Source organism: Strix uralensis, chromosome 19, assembly GCF_047716275.1.
Source record: "Strix uralensis isolate ZFMK-TIS-50842 chromosome 19, bStrUra1, whole genome shotgun sequence".
NCBI classification, from domain to species: Eukaryota; Metazoa; Chordata; class Aves; order Strigiformes; family Strigidae; genus Strix; species Strix uralensis.
Genome location: NC_133990.1, coordinates 14,667,959 through 14,684,755, shown reverse-complemented (window position 1 = coordinate 14,684,755; position 16,797 = coordinate 14,667,959). Strand labels below are relative to the sequence as shown.

Sequence of the window (16,797 nt, the reverse complement as noted above, 5' to 3'; positions counted from 1 at the left end):
GCTTTTTTTCCATTTCATATGACTTGTAGCTGATGATCTGGAGCTCTGCAGATCCAGGTATGACCTTAAGAAAGTCTCTCTGGGGCAGATCTTCCTTTGGTGCAAGTCGCCTTACACTGCACCGGTGTTTGTGTTCCCATCTGGGAAATAATGATGGTATCACCTTTCCTCCTGCCTTTTGTCAAGGGACAGAACGACCTGTCCCTTCCTAAAGTGCTTCAGCCGACTGTGCTCAGACAGCCATAAACACAGCTATAGAATAACCTCCAGACCCATCTCCCCACTCCATTTACATACATGCTGCACACACGAGTTCATTCTCATTTTTTTTTTATTTATTTAGAAATAATAAAATAAGACATAATATATAAAAATCTGTACAATCCACAATTTGTGCAGTACATTAGGAAGACTTTGATACAAAAAGGCTGCAAACAGGAAAATAGTAATGGACAACTGTCAGATGCCTAGATTGTTCACCTTACAATAGCTGCAGGCCAAAAGTCATTACAAATTCAGTTTCTCGTTGGCTGTGGGATGGCAACTATGCAGCACCCTTCTACCTTACAATGGTCGCGAGCAGCCATAATTTAAAGACATTACAGTACTTCTCAGTTTTACCTTGTAATCCATTATGAAAAAGGAGACCTAAGAGAACAAATAAAATATCTGGACCCTTTGTCTTTTCCGAGAAGAGCAAGTGCTAAACTAACAACACAGAAGTTTATCGTGGCTGGGAGAGCGTATCATTAACCACAGCTAATAAGTAACGATTTCTACCCTTGCTACTTAACCAAGGACAGCTCGCACGGAAGAGACAGAGGAAAGAAGAGATCCATTCCCACCTGCCTCGGAAATGCTTTTTGTCACTGTACGTAGTATTATGGTTTAGACAATGTGTCTCATTCAAGTATTTTCAGGGAAGGGCAGAAATAACATATTCCTCCCCAGACCCTAAGCGAAATACAGTATAGACCTTCTGTGCGAGCCAGTTGAGCCAACTTTAACCTTGATAAAGAGGCTGAACCAAGGCTGTTGGAGTCTGCGGGTAGAGCTCAGTCAGTTTAAAGGGCCCCTAATTAAGCATCAGCTTGGCCCAGGATCATCGGGAACTGAAGAAACGCTGTCAGTCACTGTGTAGTCCTTAAAAATAACATTTTAAAAAACGACTAACCCAATTTGCTGCTGTAGAAGTGTGCTACAAGAGTCTGTCCTATACCGGGCTTACCAGGGCGTATTGAGAAATACAGAAATGCTGGACAAGGGGGAAGGGTACCATGGAGTGTACATTGTAGGTCTCTTTCTAGCAGCTTCCCAGAGCCAGAGGCTGAGTGCAATTCTGCAATGTAAGATTCAATCGGCAAAGACAAAGGGTTATTAAAAAAAAAAAAGACAAAGAATGCAGCAGAGAGTGTAATGGATTACCTCAATGCACACCCTTGACAAGACTAGCACTCGGAAAGCTGGTAACTTTTAAAAATGCCAGTAACTAGAACATGTTTTCAAATTAAAAGTCCATGCTTAAAAATAAATAAAGAGAAGTTCATAGCATTAGGAATCCTATAAGGCTTGCAAGTATTTGCTAAAAATCATGCTAACCGGTAGCATCTAGGTACTAGCTAGCCGAGACTGCCGAGCAGAATTTATACTTTTTGTGGCCTTTTCTTTTTCTTCTTCTTCTTGTCCTCCTTTACAGACTTCTATTTACATTTGGCTTTAAATATGAAAATACTTGATAAACTTTATAAAATGTACATTTTAAAAATATTTCTGAAAAACTGACTTGAAAAACAAAACAAAACAAAACAAAAAAAAACCCCAAAACCTCTGCACCAGAAATGTTAAGGGGGAGGGGATTTTTTTTTTTTTTTCTTTAATTTCTTTTGCTTTAAAGAAACAAGCTGAATCCTGCGTTTCCCATCCCCTGTCTCTCATCCCTCCCTCAAATACCTCAAGTATCATTTAGTGGGAGCACTGTGCACCTGGGGGATGCTGACCTGGAGAACAGGTCCCCTTTCTCCTGGTCAGCGTCCCTTTTCCATCCCTTCCCCATTGCATTTTCATGCACCCTCTGTTCTACTGAATACTCTTTGGTTTAGTTTTTTTCCTTTTACAAGTATATCACAATAGCAGCACTAGCAGCACTCAGTTGTCTTCACTACTGTTGACCCAGGAACTGCAATCAAATCACCCTTATATGTTCAGCCTTTCCTTTCCTTTACATCCCCCCACCCCAGTAACAGCCTTAGAACTTGCACTTAATCATCTGCCCTCTCTAGTAGCCAAATCTATGTTTACAATGTCGAATTTCCACAGTTTCGAACCCACCCACTGTAGATACCATCTTATCAGAAACCATTTCATTGCAGGCATTTCTTTCAGGCAGGGCTGGAAGGGGCCAGAGGCCTTCACAGATATCCGTTTGCAGAAGACATTAGACCTAGAACAAGCTGTTTTTTAATGGCATACAGTGATCCAATACTGCAAGAGTTGACTAGGATTATTGTCCCCACCACCACCCCTCTCCACCTGCTCCGCGGGGGGCAGGCGTGAAGCGCAGGTTCGCTGTCTCCTTGATCTTAGAGGCACAGAGAATTTAAAGCCTTCTGGGTGAAGGAGCCAAAATACCGCTAGAGCCAGAGCTTCACTGAAGGTCACAAAATCTGCTCAGAGCTCGGTGACACGTCTCATCCACTGACCACTCGGCTGGTGTTTGCTGGGGAGAGGCAGGAGATGGATCTCGCTTTGCAGCCTCACCCTCCCCAGATGAGCTGGAAAATACACTTTCTGACACCCTTGCCCTGCTGAAGAGAAGCATTTTTTACAAAATGCTAGAATCCCTGTGCCATTCCCAAGTGCTGTGTCATAAAAGTTGTTTTCTCTTCCTCTCCACTACCCTCTCCCTTCCTCTTCAAAACCTCTTCCCGGGGATTTATCTATCGCTCGGCTCATCTGTGCCAGCTCCGGCAGTGCGAGCCTCTACCATCGATCAGCAGCTTCGCACGTCCCTGGCGTGGTTTAAGGGGTGACACAACGGCAGCCGAGGGGGGCTCGGGTCGGACGCCTGCAGCACACGGAGGACGGCTCAGTTTTCAGGAGGCTGGGTCAGCGCTGAGGTCTAGCGCCGGTTTGGGAATGTGTGCACTAGCACTTGACCTTCTGCTGCAGCCCGGCTCGGCAAGCGACCGGGGAGGACAGATGTTGGCTCGTTTGCTTTCCCCCAGCTGCCTTTCTCCGTACAAGAAAGGAAGGGAATTTATTTCCCCATAGAAGAGCAGGGGGGAAAGGGGAGGAGTCCTAGCTCACTTTAGATCTGAGTCTTAAGCTTTCAGAATAAGGTGCAAAATAAAGGTCTTGAAAAGAAAAGAAAAAAAAAAAATCAAAACAAAAAAAAGTGTCTGAGGTTTGAAATTTTTTTTGTTTAAAGCAGCCTGTTCATTTTTTTCTTCCTTTTTTTTTTTCTTTTTTTTTTTTTTTTTTAAATAAACTCCACTGTGCAAAACTGTGCATTTTCTTTGGTATCCATTTAGGTAGTTTTAACTTAGTACTTTTTTCTATGTATATATATATATTTTATTTCATTTTTCCTTTAGACAGAGAATTAAATTCTCCCCCCAAAAATCATAATTTTGCTGGAGGCTACTGATTGGCCTGATATTACATAATGCCCCTTATGTAATTGGAAAGAGAGAAATTGATTCTAGCTATCAAACTACTGGCCTCAAAAGGAGTTTAGACTTTCTGGCAACATTAGCCTCTCTGAAGTGATCATGAGCTTTTCAACCCAAAAAGTTCAACACTGTCTTTTTTTTTTTTTTTTAAATTACACAAGAGAAAATAAAAACTACACTGCAACAAAAATAACCATTTCTGTTCATGTAGTTAGCAGCAGCTTTTTAAAAAATAATTATAATAATAATAATAAGGCAGATTCTTGCCTTTGTTATGCCATTAAAAACATTCTTGTTCCCTAGAGAGAAGCATTCTGGAAAAAGTTGAAAAAAAATAATAATAACCCAACCAAAGCTTGCCTGCAAGTTCAAGTTTTGTAAAAAAATATATACATAATTTATTCTACAACATATGTGCCTTCTGTTCATACTTAGACATGTTTAGTGCTTTGTGTTTAGAGTTCATTTTCTGTCGTCCCTCCTCTGAGGACAGCCCTAAAACCAGCCTGGGTTTCTCAGGTCTGCTTGCCTTCACACCACTCTTCAACAGTACCGTTGTCTGAAAACTGTTCTGGGCCAACTTCTCAGGTCAACGTGCCTTTGACCGATAGATGTAATTTTTTTTTTTTCCTTTCAACCAAAAGAGAGAGGAAGAGTTTGCCAGTCATATTTCCGACTCCCGCCGTAGCGGCCGTGGCTCTAGAGGCACCCCTGCTTGGTTGTGGTGGTCCATGTCCGGGTGGGTGTCTGTGCTCATGCTCTCAGGCACCCCAGTGTCAATCTCATCCTCCTCTTTGCTGGTGAGGGCCACTTCGTTCTCGTAGCAAAAGGAGTTTGCGTTCGAGAGAATGTATTTCTTTTCTGCTAAGTCTCTGGCACTACAGATGGGTGTGTTGGGCACTTCGTATGTTTTGTGGAACCTCGAGTAGTCCACTTTGTAGTAGTTTTTCTCTTCAAAGAGTACGGGCTCGTAGCGGTGGCCCCAGAGGATTTCATTTGCCAGATATGAGCTACGGCACTGGGTAGTCATGGCAGTAGCTTCCACCATGCCCTCTAATATTACTACAATTTCAAAGTCAGCATTGTCCATGTCCTGTTTGCTCAAGTCATACAAAGGACTGTCTTCATCTATTTCATGTACTATTGTAATTGGGGAGACCAGGAATATACGGTCTATCCCGCTGTCAAACCCTACATTGATGTCTATTTGATCCAAGGGGATGTACTCCCCTTCTGACGTGATCCTGGATTTGAGGAGCTGTGCTCGCACGTGTGCCTCCACCAAGTGGCTTTTCCTCAGGTTTCCAACACGCCACATCAGGCACAGTTTTCCGTCTCTCATGGCCACCACAGCATTGTGGCTGAAGACCAGAGTTTCATTTCTCTTTTTTGGCTTAGCCATCTTTGCCATGACAGCACCAATGATGAAGGCATCAATGATGCAGCCTACTATAGACTGGAAAACCACCATGAAAACTGCGATGGGGCACTCATCTGTGACACACCTGAAGCCATAGCCGATCGTGGTCTGGGTCTCAATGGAGAACAGAAAGGCTGCGGTGAAGCTGCTCACTTGAGAGACACAAGGTTTGCTATTTTCTTGATTCTCCAGATCCCCATGCAACAGTGCAATCAACCAAAACACACAGCCAAAAAAAAGCCAGGAGAGGATGAAAGTCAGGCAGAAGATAACTAGCATCCACCTCCAGCGGATGTCCACGCAAGTGGTGAAGATGTCTGCCAGGTATCGCTGTCCCTTCTCACCCACGTTAATGAACTGGACGTTGCAGTGGCCATCTTTTTTGACAAAGCGGCTCCTGCATTGCTGTCTGGTATGTACCTTACTCTTTCCATTCCCAAAGCCGTTGGCAACGGCCATGGTTGCCAGCTTCATGCCGTCCTCTTCCGAAGACACAATGCTGTAGCGGTTGGTTCGCACGCTGCCCATCACTACTGCTGTGGACTGAGGTGCTTCTGCTTTAGAAAACAGTCTAAGTTTCTGCAAAACCCTTTGGAGAAACAGTTTTGAAAGTTCTAGAGGAACACACACACACAGAAAAACTGGGGAGAGGCTGGAGTCCCCAAGAGCCCTTGGATCAACCAAGGACAGTCTTCTGGCATGCAGAGTTAGCTTAACAAGTAACCGTCATAGAGAGGGCATGGTCTGCAAGAGAAAGAGAAATGTCGTATTAGATCTTGGAGGAAAAGGATAAGGAATCAAACCTGAAAGAATCAAGCAAAATTATTCCTGTGGACCTGAGGAAGTTTCCTTATTCTCAATGACAGCATTTTCTGGAACGCACAATGTGCGCGGTTGGGTGTTGACAGAAGTGACATCATTACTACAAAGAAGGCATCGCTCTTCCTGAGTGAAAGCACTGAAGACACCAGTCTCTAAGCAATATTCACATTAAAAGCTGGACATGCAAAGAATCTATCTACTATTTACAACTGTGCTTTCTGTTTATTTTGAAACAAACGATTAGTGTTAACATCCATCTGTTTAAATATAAATACTGAAGCAGTTTTTAGTGACATACAATGGATGTATGGATCCTGGACTGTTTTACCTACGACAAACAAGGGAGTGTGCAAAAGGGAAGATGGAGTGTACTGAGAAAAGCATTAAACTTGGAAAATGCAAATGTCAGTGATTTCCATGAAATTACACCACATGTAGCTTCTTTGCTTTTTAATCAAGCTAAAAAAAAAAAAAAGAGCTGTGTATTCTCTGCAAATGGCAGGAATAAGGGCTGCATTAGTTCTTCTCTAACTCCATAAACTCAACGGAATCTGTTTTTGCACTCACATTAGGCTTAAGTCATGTGAAGCAAACTAAACTGTGGAACGACCCTCATCCGCCTCTGCTAATGCAACTAGCAAAAGGCTACGATGGAGTAGGACTGGCCGAGTTAACACCTTTGGTAGCAAGTACCAGCACCTTCCCCTCGGGAGCCTGAGGCAGCCAGTTCCATCTCCAACAGGTAACAGTTCCGAGTGTCCCGTGGGTCTTAAATGTCAGCAATTAAGACTCAGCAGAGAGGCTACAAAACCTTCTTCCTGAGGGTAGAAGCCACCAAACTTGTTTCAGGGAGGTCTGGCTTAGACCCAGGTTTAGCTTTTAACAAGTGCGTCATCCATTAAGTCATGTACTGTATATCAGGAAATGTAATTGAAATACTGCAGAGAAGAGATGCATTAATGTAACTGCTTCATCCACACATGCGCCCCATGGAGGAAATAAAACTAAAACCGAGCGATGAGGAATGTCTGCTGTTCATTTGTCATAGGAGACTTCAGTACTGTTTACAGTAGCAAGGGAATAAATCACGATGCTCTTTGTAAATCAGTATTATCAAAACTCATCCGAGTTTGTCCGAAACCCAGCAAAACTGCAGCCACCAAGGAGCACGACCTCTGCCCACAAAGTGGCTTCAGTCCTCTGCGGCTCTTCCTCTGATTCATATCTGACAACAGCTGTAGATAACAGTTTATCTCCTTCCCAAAAAGCAGCCCCTGAAGCCCTGCAGGGGTGTTCCAAAAACTTGAGGGATTTCAAACAGTTTCTCAGCCCTCCCACATCCTTCAACCACATTACAAGGGCTTTAGATCAGCAAACACTTGTTAGGAAAAGAGCAGGTGACAAACAGAAAACAACACTGCGCTCGCAGTTGCACGCAGGATGGTTTTGCCTCTAGAATCTCTTTAGGATTTACTTTTACCTTCTCTTTTTTTTCCCCTCACTTCTGTTTGTTGTGCAAGAATGCGTCCCAACGCCTACTTGCCGAGATTAGTCATCTGTGACTTCAGCGGCGTACAAGCCATTTTGGCAGCTTTTGATGGGTTCAGCAATGCCCGGTTTTGAGGACGGCTCTCAGCACTGTAGGCTTACAATATAGCTGACCTCTTACTTACCTGACTGTCTTGCCTACACTGTGTAAAGATTCACTTTCCCCCCACCTCACACCTTTTTGATCATGGGATTTCTCATGCCCATGTGGATATCATTCTCAAAAATACAAAGGAATTTTTTAATGTTCACCTAAATTATTTTGGGGGGCTGAATAATACTTTTATTAGAAACCTGAATACAGAGGGAAAGTGAAATTACTGTTAATACATTCCTCACAAAAAACTTCTTGAAAAACCATCGCATTGGTCTGCAAATCAATCACTTCTATAAACCACATCCTATAATCACAGTCATGTTCAACTTCCACATTCAAAGTCCATTTTGTTCCAAGCTGATGGAAACACACAACCTAGGAAACAGTTTATTTTTAAGTCTTTTTTTGTTTGTTTGTTTGGTTTTTTTTTTGTTTTCTTTCCTGCATTGTCTCTTGGATTTTAGAGGAAAACTTATGGTGGAGGGAAAGATAAGCTGTAAAGTCGCAAGTGTCTGAATATGCAGCTCCCCCCACAAAAGTCTTGACCTGAGGACATTTGTTTGAATTCCACAAATCACTGAAATCTTAACGCCAGCCTCCTGCAGCGAGCTGGCTGCATGTAGGGGTTTGGGACCCGAATTAGGTATCATCCATTGTCATATTCCTCCTCTGCATGGCCGAGCACCTTCTACCTACTGTATCTCGCACAGCATTTCTCCTTCCCAGCCGCACCGCTGTCCATGCTCTGCCCTTGGGAGCCGACCTGCACCGGTCTGGCTCTAACGATCCTTAAACTTGAGGGCAGCCTGTGGCCCCTTTACAGACTGCTTGAAGTTTATACAATGAAGCCCTGGCATGCTCCACCACAGCAGAGTTGTCTTCTTTCTTTTACAGCACAACTTGCCTCTCTCCCTCGCAAGTGCTTGGCGTGGGGAGGATGCCGGGAGGGGAGCACGACCAGCACCCCGCGCAGGAACCAGCCAGTGCAACACAGCACGTCCAATCTTGCTCCCGCTCGTAGCGGCTCGGGCCCTGTAAAACCCCCGGTAGAGCCACTGGCTGCCTGATCACCCACCTCATCAGCCTTCACCCTGACTTTCACAGCTACTTGCAGCAGAGGTTCCCCCCAAAATCCCAGAAACAATCCAACTAGCATGAAAATCTATATCGTACTTCTGATTTTGCTAATCCACCTGCTGCTCAAAGGCAAAGCAAGTTTGCTGCCTTCCACCCCACCCCATTATCAGTTGTTGGTGGCACTGAAGATGCCAAGCTAGTGTGGGACCAGCCCTGCAATCCTCACCAGACAAAAGAAGCCAACCCAGCACCCACGAACCAACACAAACCGTTGTATAATTGGGCCCAACGCACTGCAGCTGTACACACACACAGAGCTGTAAATTCACTCATCACTAGGTGTGTTATTATTATTATTAATTCGGGCTACCTTTCCTCCTGGAAGAGAATACAAGACTAGAGCAACGCAGCTTGTAATTACCAGCACTGGCACCGACGCAGCATTACTGGGAAGGGATGAGATGGGATGGGAGAGCCCTGGGCTTGCTCTGCTGCAAGGGGATGCTTGGAGGAGCCGAGAAAAACGGGGCTGTGCTGCATCTGCAGCATTTCTGAACCAACATTTGTGGAAATGCCACGATGAGGAGCCCAAACCCTCATTTTCCCCTTAGCAAGCATCCCCCTGGAGATCTCCCCCCAGGAGAGCTGTTCATATCCCCCGTCTAAACTCTGCACCGAGCAGCTCGAAGGGAATTTGCGCAGAAGGTTTAATACTGAGCAAAAACTCTGAAGTGCAGAAAGAGCAGGGGGGTAGAGAGGAGCACTAATGAGCGTTTGGAGCAGTTATTCCCAGGCTGACGCCACACAGCCCTGCAGAGCGAGCCGGGCACATGTTGCTAAGAGAGCACCAGCACTACCTTAGCCGAGCGCCTTCCCCTCCTGCCCTCGGTAAACAGAACAAAGGAGCTACTGGCCCCAGCGAAGCCTGTTCCCACAGTCCCCGCTCCCTCGCTGCTGGGTACAGCCACCCCCATAACCTTTCCCCAGACCTCCGCATTACTTAAAAGTCATTCCCCAGGGCTTCTCCGCTGGTTTGGGTAGGACTCAAGTTACATAAAGTGGCGAGCTGCCTTCAGGAGAAGGATCTGTCCTTCATGATCAGGCAGGGGGGGAAGAAAAAAAATAAATAAAAAAAAAGAGCAGATGATGTAGGGAAATGGGTGTGAAGAAATAGGAGAAAGGAAAGGACAAGTGGCGTTTGCATCTGCTGTCCTGCAAAGGAGACGGGTTCAGGATATTTCTAGCTGATGACAAAACAACTACAACTGAAATAGTCATCACCAGGGGGTGTACTTGATGCACCGGCTGTGAGGATGGAAAAGCAAACAAGTGTAAAGGTAAGGCTGGAGCACAGAAACAAGTGCCGGCTGCCTGCGGGGTGGGAAGGTGGCACCGAGGTGGCAGAGGACAGGGACGAGGTGGGAGAGGACAGGGACGAGGGGCCTGGCTCAGCCCGGCCACCCGCACACGCACCTGCGGGTCCCCCGGCCCCAGGGAGGTGACAAAGCCGTCACTGAACCCCCGCTAATAAATCTGCCATTTCTTATCAGTATTTTTTCCTTTAACTGTCATGAACTAAGTCGAAACAATACAGCCTCTTCACAGGCTCCCCAGCTGCAATGTTGGTTGTTTTTTTTTTCTTTCTTCCTATTTCTTTTCCTGGCAGGATGATTAAAAATAAAGAAAACCCCCCATTTCTATAACGCAAATGAATGAAGTTACAGGTTCATTTCACACCCCTCTAAAACATTTCGGACACTCCTTTCAAAAACACGCATCCGATCTCCGAGACTTGATACTTTTGACCTCTCTCTTGTACAGGAAACAACAGGCGAGAAGAATGGAAAGGGATGGAGCGGTGCTACTGCTGCGACACGGAGTTGTCATGCAAACTTCCAGCCCTTCCCCAGGATAAAATATCTCGGGGCGGAGGGGGGGGAAAGCAGCTGGTGCATGGAAAGTTATGAACATAAACAGATGCTGCAAGCAGATGCTCGAGTGTTCCCGGCATACCTATCTAATTATTTTAGGCACTGAGAATAGCGCGTGGATGGTGCACGAGAAACGCAGGAGTTCCCCCTCCAAACGGCTGCGCCCAAGCCTGCAACACATTCACCGACACGCAAAGCTTCCCCTCGGGAGTTTTCCCCGCAGGGTGCGTGGACCGAGACAGCCACCTACCCCCTGGCAACGGGGGGCAGAGGGGCGGCGGCACTTGGAGGGGACCCGGGCGAGCCCCCGGAGGGGGGAAGCAGCGCTCCTTACCTGCCGGCGGCCTTGCGGGAGGTGCTTGTGGAGTGAGAAGGGTGTAAGATCCAGCGGCTGGGGGCCGCCGCAAGCCAGTCCCGGGGTACCCGCCGCCCCGCTCCCACCGAGCCCCTCAATGAGCCGCGGCCCCGCTGCTGCGGGCGGCCATGGGATGTTTAATAGCGGCCCCGCCGGCCCCGCCCCCCGCGCGGCCCCGCACCAATGGCAGGCGGGGGGCGGGGCCTGGGGGGTGCCCCGCTGGAGGGGGGGGGGGCCCCGGGGCGGGGGGTCCCCGGGAGGACGGGGGGAAGGGTGAGTTCCACGGACCCCCCCCCTCCCCTTTCAACCCGCCCCACCGGCAGCCTCTCGCCGCGGGCACCCAGCACCTGCCGCGGGGGGGGTGTCCGTGTGTGTCCCCCCAACGCTGAAATTGGGTTTTGGGAGACTTCAGTGGGAATTTGTGGGGGTCCCTCGTGGGGGCTGCGCGCCGGCTCGCTCCAGGTTTCTTGTCTCGGGCTAATGGCCGAGGCCCCGTGTCGTAAGGAAAAACACCCGAGAGAAAGTAGTTTTGTTCCTTTTGTTCTTTATTTTGGTGGGGAGAAACGCAACGGTGCGGGGTAACTCATCACTAACGCCCGACCCTCGCACGCACCAGAAGCAAGTCAAGCGATCGCAGCGCAGCTCCTAAACTTAACATCCTTCTCTCTCGCTGGAATCGAACGTCCCTTCCAAAACAAGAGCTTTGATCCCCGGGCTGAGCTCTTTTGGAGCGAGAGAAGTATTTGCCTGGCTGCAGTACGCAGGATCCATTCCTTTGTTTCATAGATCACCTGTGGCAGCTCGATCAGCAGGCTGGCTGGCCCTTGGTGAAATCTGCAGAAATCAAAATGATTTTTAACAGCTAGTCCTCCCTACAGTGGACGTGGCCTAAGACAAAGCAAACAAGGATGAAATGTCTGGCCGGGAGCCTTGCAGGAACAAAAAACAGCCTTGTAAGCACACTCTGAAGTTTGCCAAACTGCAGCTCTGATGGACAGTGCCGGGGTGTTGGGTTCCGAGGCAGGTGTCCGCTGCTGCAGCGCTCTCCTGCTGCCCTCGGAAAGCCGAGTTCCCCCGTGCCAACAGCTGAAAGGCATCGGGAGCCCGGTGTGGTGGGCTGGAGAACTGAGAGAGAAGGTGACTGCTGAAGGCGGGGGCTGCAGATCACACAAGGCTTTAGAACTTGGCGTGAACACCTTGAACTGCACCCAGGACTGCAACGGCTGCCTCTGCAACCCCCAGAAAACGGGTGCTGGGGATGCTCCTGGGACAAGGCAGCGTTCAGCAGCAGTCTGGTCTGCTGTCTGGAGCTGCTGGTCCGAGTGGGTTGGCCACTCTGCTCCGGGGACCTTCCTTACAAAGTCCAGAACAGGCTCTAAATGCGATCCCCTACGTTCCACAGCAATGCCAGTGCCTGCAGTCACTCCTAGCTGCTTAAACTGTCCCCTTCCTCCTCCTCATTTGTTTCGTAAGTTTGCAACTGTCTCTAAATACTCAGTGCAAATGTTTTGCCCAAATGCCTTCCTATGGAGTCTAGGCTTTAGGAACACACTCATTGCTCTGAACAATTTCCACTGACTGCCGTTACTGTCACTTACAGTATTTGCCGAGTTCCCCAAACTCCGAATGAGGAAGCACCGCATCATTGCAGCAACAAATACAGTGGCCAAATGCAGCTGGTTTTAAAAGTCCCCAGTGCTATGTGTGCAGGCCACGCAAAATTTACATGATGGGGAGAAAGGAAAAAAGACAAGTGCTTGTGTATATTGAGCAATGTGGCATGTTGGGTAATCATATTGTTTATGAGTTATTCTTGGGTGATTCTGTTCATTTTTAAGTGGAAGAAAACTCCTGTAACAAAGGTAATTTTCTTATGAATGAAGAATCTGGGAAAAAAATCCCTAAGAGGGAATGACTGTGGTTATTTTATTCATTCAGTGAGATGAAGATCATTAAATCCACAGATTTTGAAAGCCATAGGCAAAAATACTAAACAGTTCATGTACCTATATCAGAGAAAAAAAATCCCTCATTCCTCTGAGGGTTTATGTGCTCCCTGTGGACAGCTAAAATAGCAACAATTTGACCCACCTTGAAGACGTATGTGCTCATCTGTATGTAAGTGAAATAAAGTGGAGCTGTGATCCACCACTGCTAAGAGATGCTCTGCTGAGAATAGACGCACTTTGCTGGGGGGTGGGTTTGACAAATCTCTGCACAATATCCACAAGATATTACAGATTACAGCCTGACCTTGTAGACTGTTACTCAGCCTTTACTCATGCAAACCGACTGATAAAGACTACAGACCTACTAGACCCAGAGATCCCAGATCTGCCGATATGAGTAAGGCTTATTCACAGCAGTACAGACTTGCAGGTCAAGCCATTTAGCATTTCATACTGAGGAAGGGTAGAGCATATACATCACGACTATTTTACAGCTTTCTTAAAGTTGGAGCAGCTCTGCCCAGAAAGCTCTTCTTAGAATGAAATATCGATTCTAATCTATTATACAGATAATGAGAACCGTAACAAAGCCGTCTCTCGTCTGCATGGACTTCAGCAAGCGAAGTACTTCCAAACCCCCCAACAGGGAAGTTGAAATTACAAGAAAAGTTTCTAAAAAACCCTTTCCTGTTGCAACAAGCCAGGACAAAGAGGGTGAGAGACAGCTGAAAACTTAACCCTCAAGAGTGAGTGAGGGTTTGTTTTCCTTCTCTCAATGAATGGTTTTCTAATTTGACGTCGTCTAGCTACAGAAGTCTCTTACTGCCTCGCTATGGAGCCTCCCGACTGAAATATTAGAAGAGCTGTGTGAAATGGTCACAGCCTGAGGAGTTTTCAAGACAAGACCCACTATCTGCAGAAGAAACGGTATCAAGGGATAAGAAGGGCTCTGGGGGGGGGCAGAACATTCATACTTCATACCAGTGTGGGAGGTGTAAGGAAAGGACCCAGCAACTAAGCAGGTTGCTTTCCTTAGACAAACTTCAGCCAGGCCGTATCAGTGGAAAAAAGGGCTTTTTCTCCCCACTTTTTCTGTTTTCCAGCATTGTTCTCACCTTTGCCCATCACAGCCACCCTGTCCCTCAGTCTTGCAGAGATCTGCAGATGCCCCGTGGAAGCAAATTTGAGAGTTGTATTGCAGGCATCGTCTTTGCCAGCTGGGACCAGAGGCTTTAGCCCCAGTCTTACTGCATGGGAGATGTTATTAAATTGCTTTTTCTGTCTTGGCGGTGAAATGACCTAATTATCAGATTGCATTAGTCTTCATCTCTTAAAGTGGCCAAATCTGCTTTGGTTCTCAAGGATTTTATTGCCAGCTGAAAATAGCTTAATTGTATTGTACTTGCAAAGAAAACATGGTCTGGTAGAATCAAAGCAGTCGGTTTCCACAAGATGAGAAGAAATGCCATAAATAACACGTTGGGCTTTTTTTTCTGGTCTCACCATTTCCATGCATGTAAACTGGCATAAGTTAGCCTTTCTTCTCTAACCATTAAGTCAACTGGAAAAAATTCATCAGGAAAAGGTGGTTTCCCCATTCACAGTAAACCCCTGGGGTTTAGACATTAACTGGATCTTTATAGGTCTAATGCTGGGCTCTCCAAGGAAAAATGAAGCCACATTGGTAATAGAAAGAATGGGTAAATCCAATGAAAATTCCACAGAGAGACGGTTACATGTTTGATAAGACTTGAGAGAACAAATAAATATATTTTGTAGTTTGCAAGCAAATAGGATACACAGATGTGCGGCCAGTGACACAGTTATATTGGATAATAATGTGTTTGCTCATAGAAGGGGTGAAATATGGCATAGGAAATTGAATTGGTTTCTATATCTGAGAACAGTGGAACTCACACATTTTTTTCTTTCTTTCTTTCCCAGATACTTTGTGTCCAAAACCTTTGCATAAGATTTCAGGCTGTCTTACTTAGTCTTATTCTAAAGTCAAATCACCAGCCAGTGACTATATTTTGGAAGAAAATTAAGTATATACTTTCAGTCTTTGCTACTGCAGATGGTGGATGTGGGAAGCAAGGTGAAGAAATCTTGAAATAATGAATTACAAACAGGAATCCATAGTTAACAGTAACTGCATATAACTAGCAATCCAACAGCAACCCAAGAAGTTCTGCCAAAGAAAACTTATTTCCAACACTATATTCCATGTGGCTCAGTTCTCAATAAATTAAGATACCAATTTAAAGGATCTTTAATTTCCAGCTAAACTTTTAGACTCTACAAAATATGATAAATACCTGTTGTAAAAAGTGAGCTCTCTCAGCTCTCAACACATGCTTACCTCTGCGGGGTCAAAGGCCTTAAAATGATTGGGAAAGTTAGTCTGTTATTTAGTGTACACCTTGCACATTGTTTATTTTCTAGAAGCCTTGCTGTAGCAAGACAGCTGTATTACCATTTAGTGATCTATTTTCACAATTTAGGATTGTGGATAATCTTTCAGAAATGCAATAAACTTAAGGGACATCTAGCGTTGTTTGTGGCATGGCAATATTCTATATTTTTCCTTGTCTAGCCATCACTCACCTGTGGCAATTTGTCCTCAAAGGTGGCAGTGGGGAATGTATGTTCAGATTAATGAGAAGGACATTAGCATAAGTGATAAAACTGACCAAGCGATTACATATTAATAAGGCTAATATTTTTCTATTAATCTCAAAGTTCTCTAATGATCTTCCATAGGTCCCATTCTTTGGATATCTCAAGGGAAAGGGAGTTAATGGTTAATAAAACTTGCCAGAGTGGTGAGAACATGCCCATGGAGCTGACATAGGGAACTTGACAATTCCTGGAAGGAAAAGGGTTAAGAGCCAGCAACTTACACATACAAAACTGTGTGACTATACTTTCATTCTCTTCCTTACAGCTTCAGTTGCTAGTGTTGCTGGCCTGCCAGATTTTCTAAAATCAGGATAGGCTCACGCTCAGCTGAAAAGAACAGGGTAAGAATGTTTTTGTATTTCTCTGGCTTGCAAACTTTTGGTTACGTAAATACTGTATGTAAGCAGGAGGGCTCTCAAGGGAGTAGATACTCATAGGTACTCCAGTGAGTACCCTACTGTGGGCTGTCACTAGTCAAGTCACCTACTTGCTCAAAAGCCCACGTGGTGCTCAGCCAACTTTTGAACTTCCATCTGCAGAGTCCACTGTGCTCAGAGGCAGTGGCTGCGTCCCTCCCCTGCGGGCAGGAATGAAACCTCAACCTCCTTGCTTGGTGGTTATCAGAGTTGGATGAGTTGATCCTTATAAATGGTTGTTAAGCCAAGGTGTGAGGGTGGGGAGAGCTGCAAGGGGTAAAGATGTCTTTTTTCTGGTCTGCTTCTCTGCCCCAGCAGCATCTTACCACCAACCTTCCCGGCACAACAATGTTCTGGTTAGCAAAAAAAAGCGGTAACTTACCTTCTGGAGTTCTGTGCAGGATGAGGAAGGGATAATGATTACAGACTTGTGTTTCCCCTAATTTCACCATGGCTGTAAGAGGAGGGATGAAGCAGAGATCTGCTCCAGCCTTTGTCACTGTGTGTGTGCCACCACAGGCAGAAATGTGGAAAATTTCCAGGGGGGAAGGGAGTGGCAAGAAAGAGTAAAAAGTCAGTTGTGATAGAAAGAGCTAGAAACATTTTGTCTTTTCTAAGGAAAATTAATGCAAAGTACCTGCCTTTTCTGCAACTCTCCTACTGACCCATTTACAGAACTTGGTTCACCAAAGTGATTCAAGTTGGGCAGCTTCACTTTCTCAGGTGACGTTTGGTAGTTCCTGAGAGAGAGATGATGTGGAATATGTGGGTACACAATGAAACCTGCTTCCAACAGCAGAACACTATACCCAGAAGTGACTCAGAGAAT

General features: G+C 45.9%; 1 protein-coding gene across 1 annotated transcript; it reads right to left on the bottom strand.

Annotated features, from left to right (window-relative positions):
- Nucleotides 1-313: 313 nt before the first annotated feature.
- KCNJ2 (potassium inwardly rectifying channel subfamily J member 2) lies at nucleotides 314-11,055 on the bottom strand. Its single transcript, XM_074889039.1, has 2 exons — nucleotides 10,901-11,055; nucleotides 314-5,835 (listed from the first exon to the last, which is right to left on the bottom strand). The coding sequence occupies exon 2, from the start codon at nucleotides 5,617-5,619 to the stop codon at nucleotides 4,336-4,338; it is 1,284 nt and encodes a 427-aa protein (XP_074745140.1). The 5' UTR covers nucleotides 5,620-5,835; nucleotides 10,901-11,055; the 3' UTR covers nucleotides 314-4,335.
- Nucleotides 11,056-16,797: the final 5,742 nt, after the last annotated feature.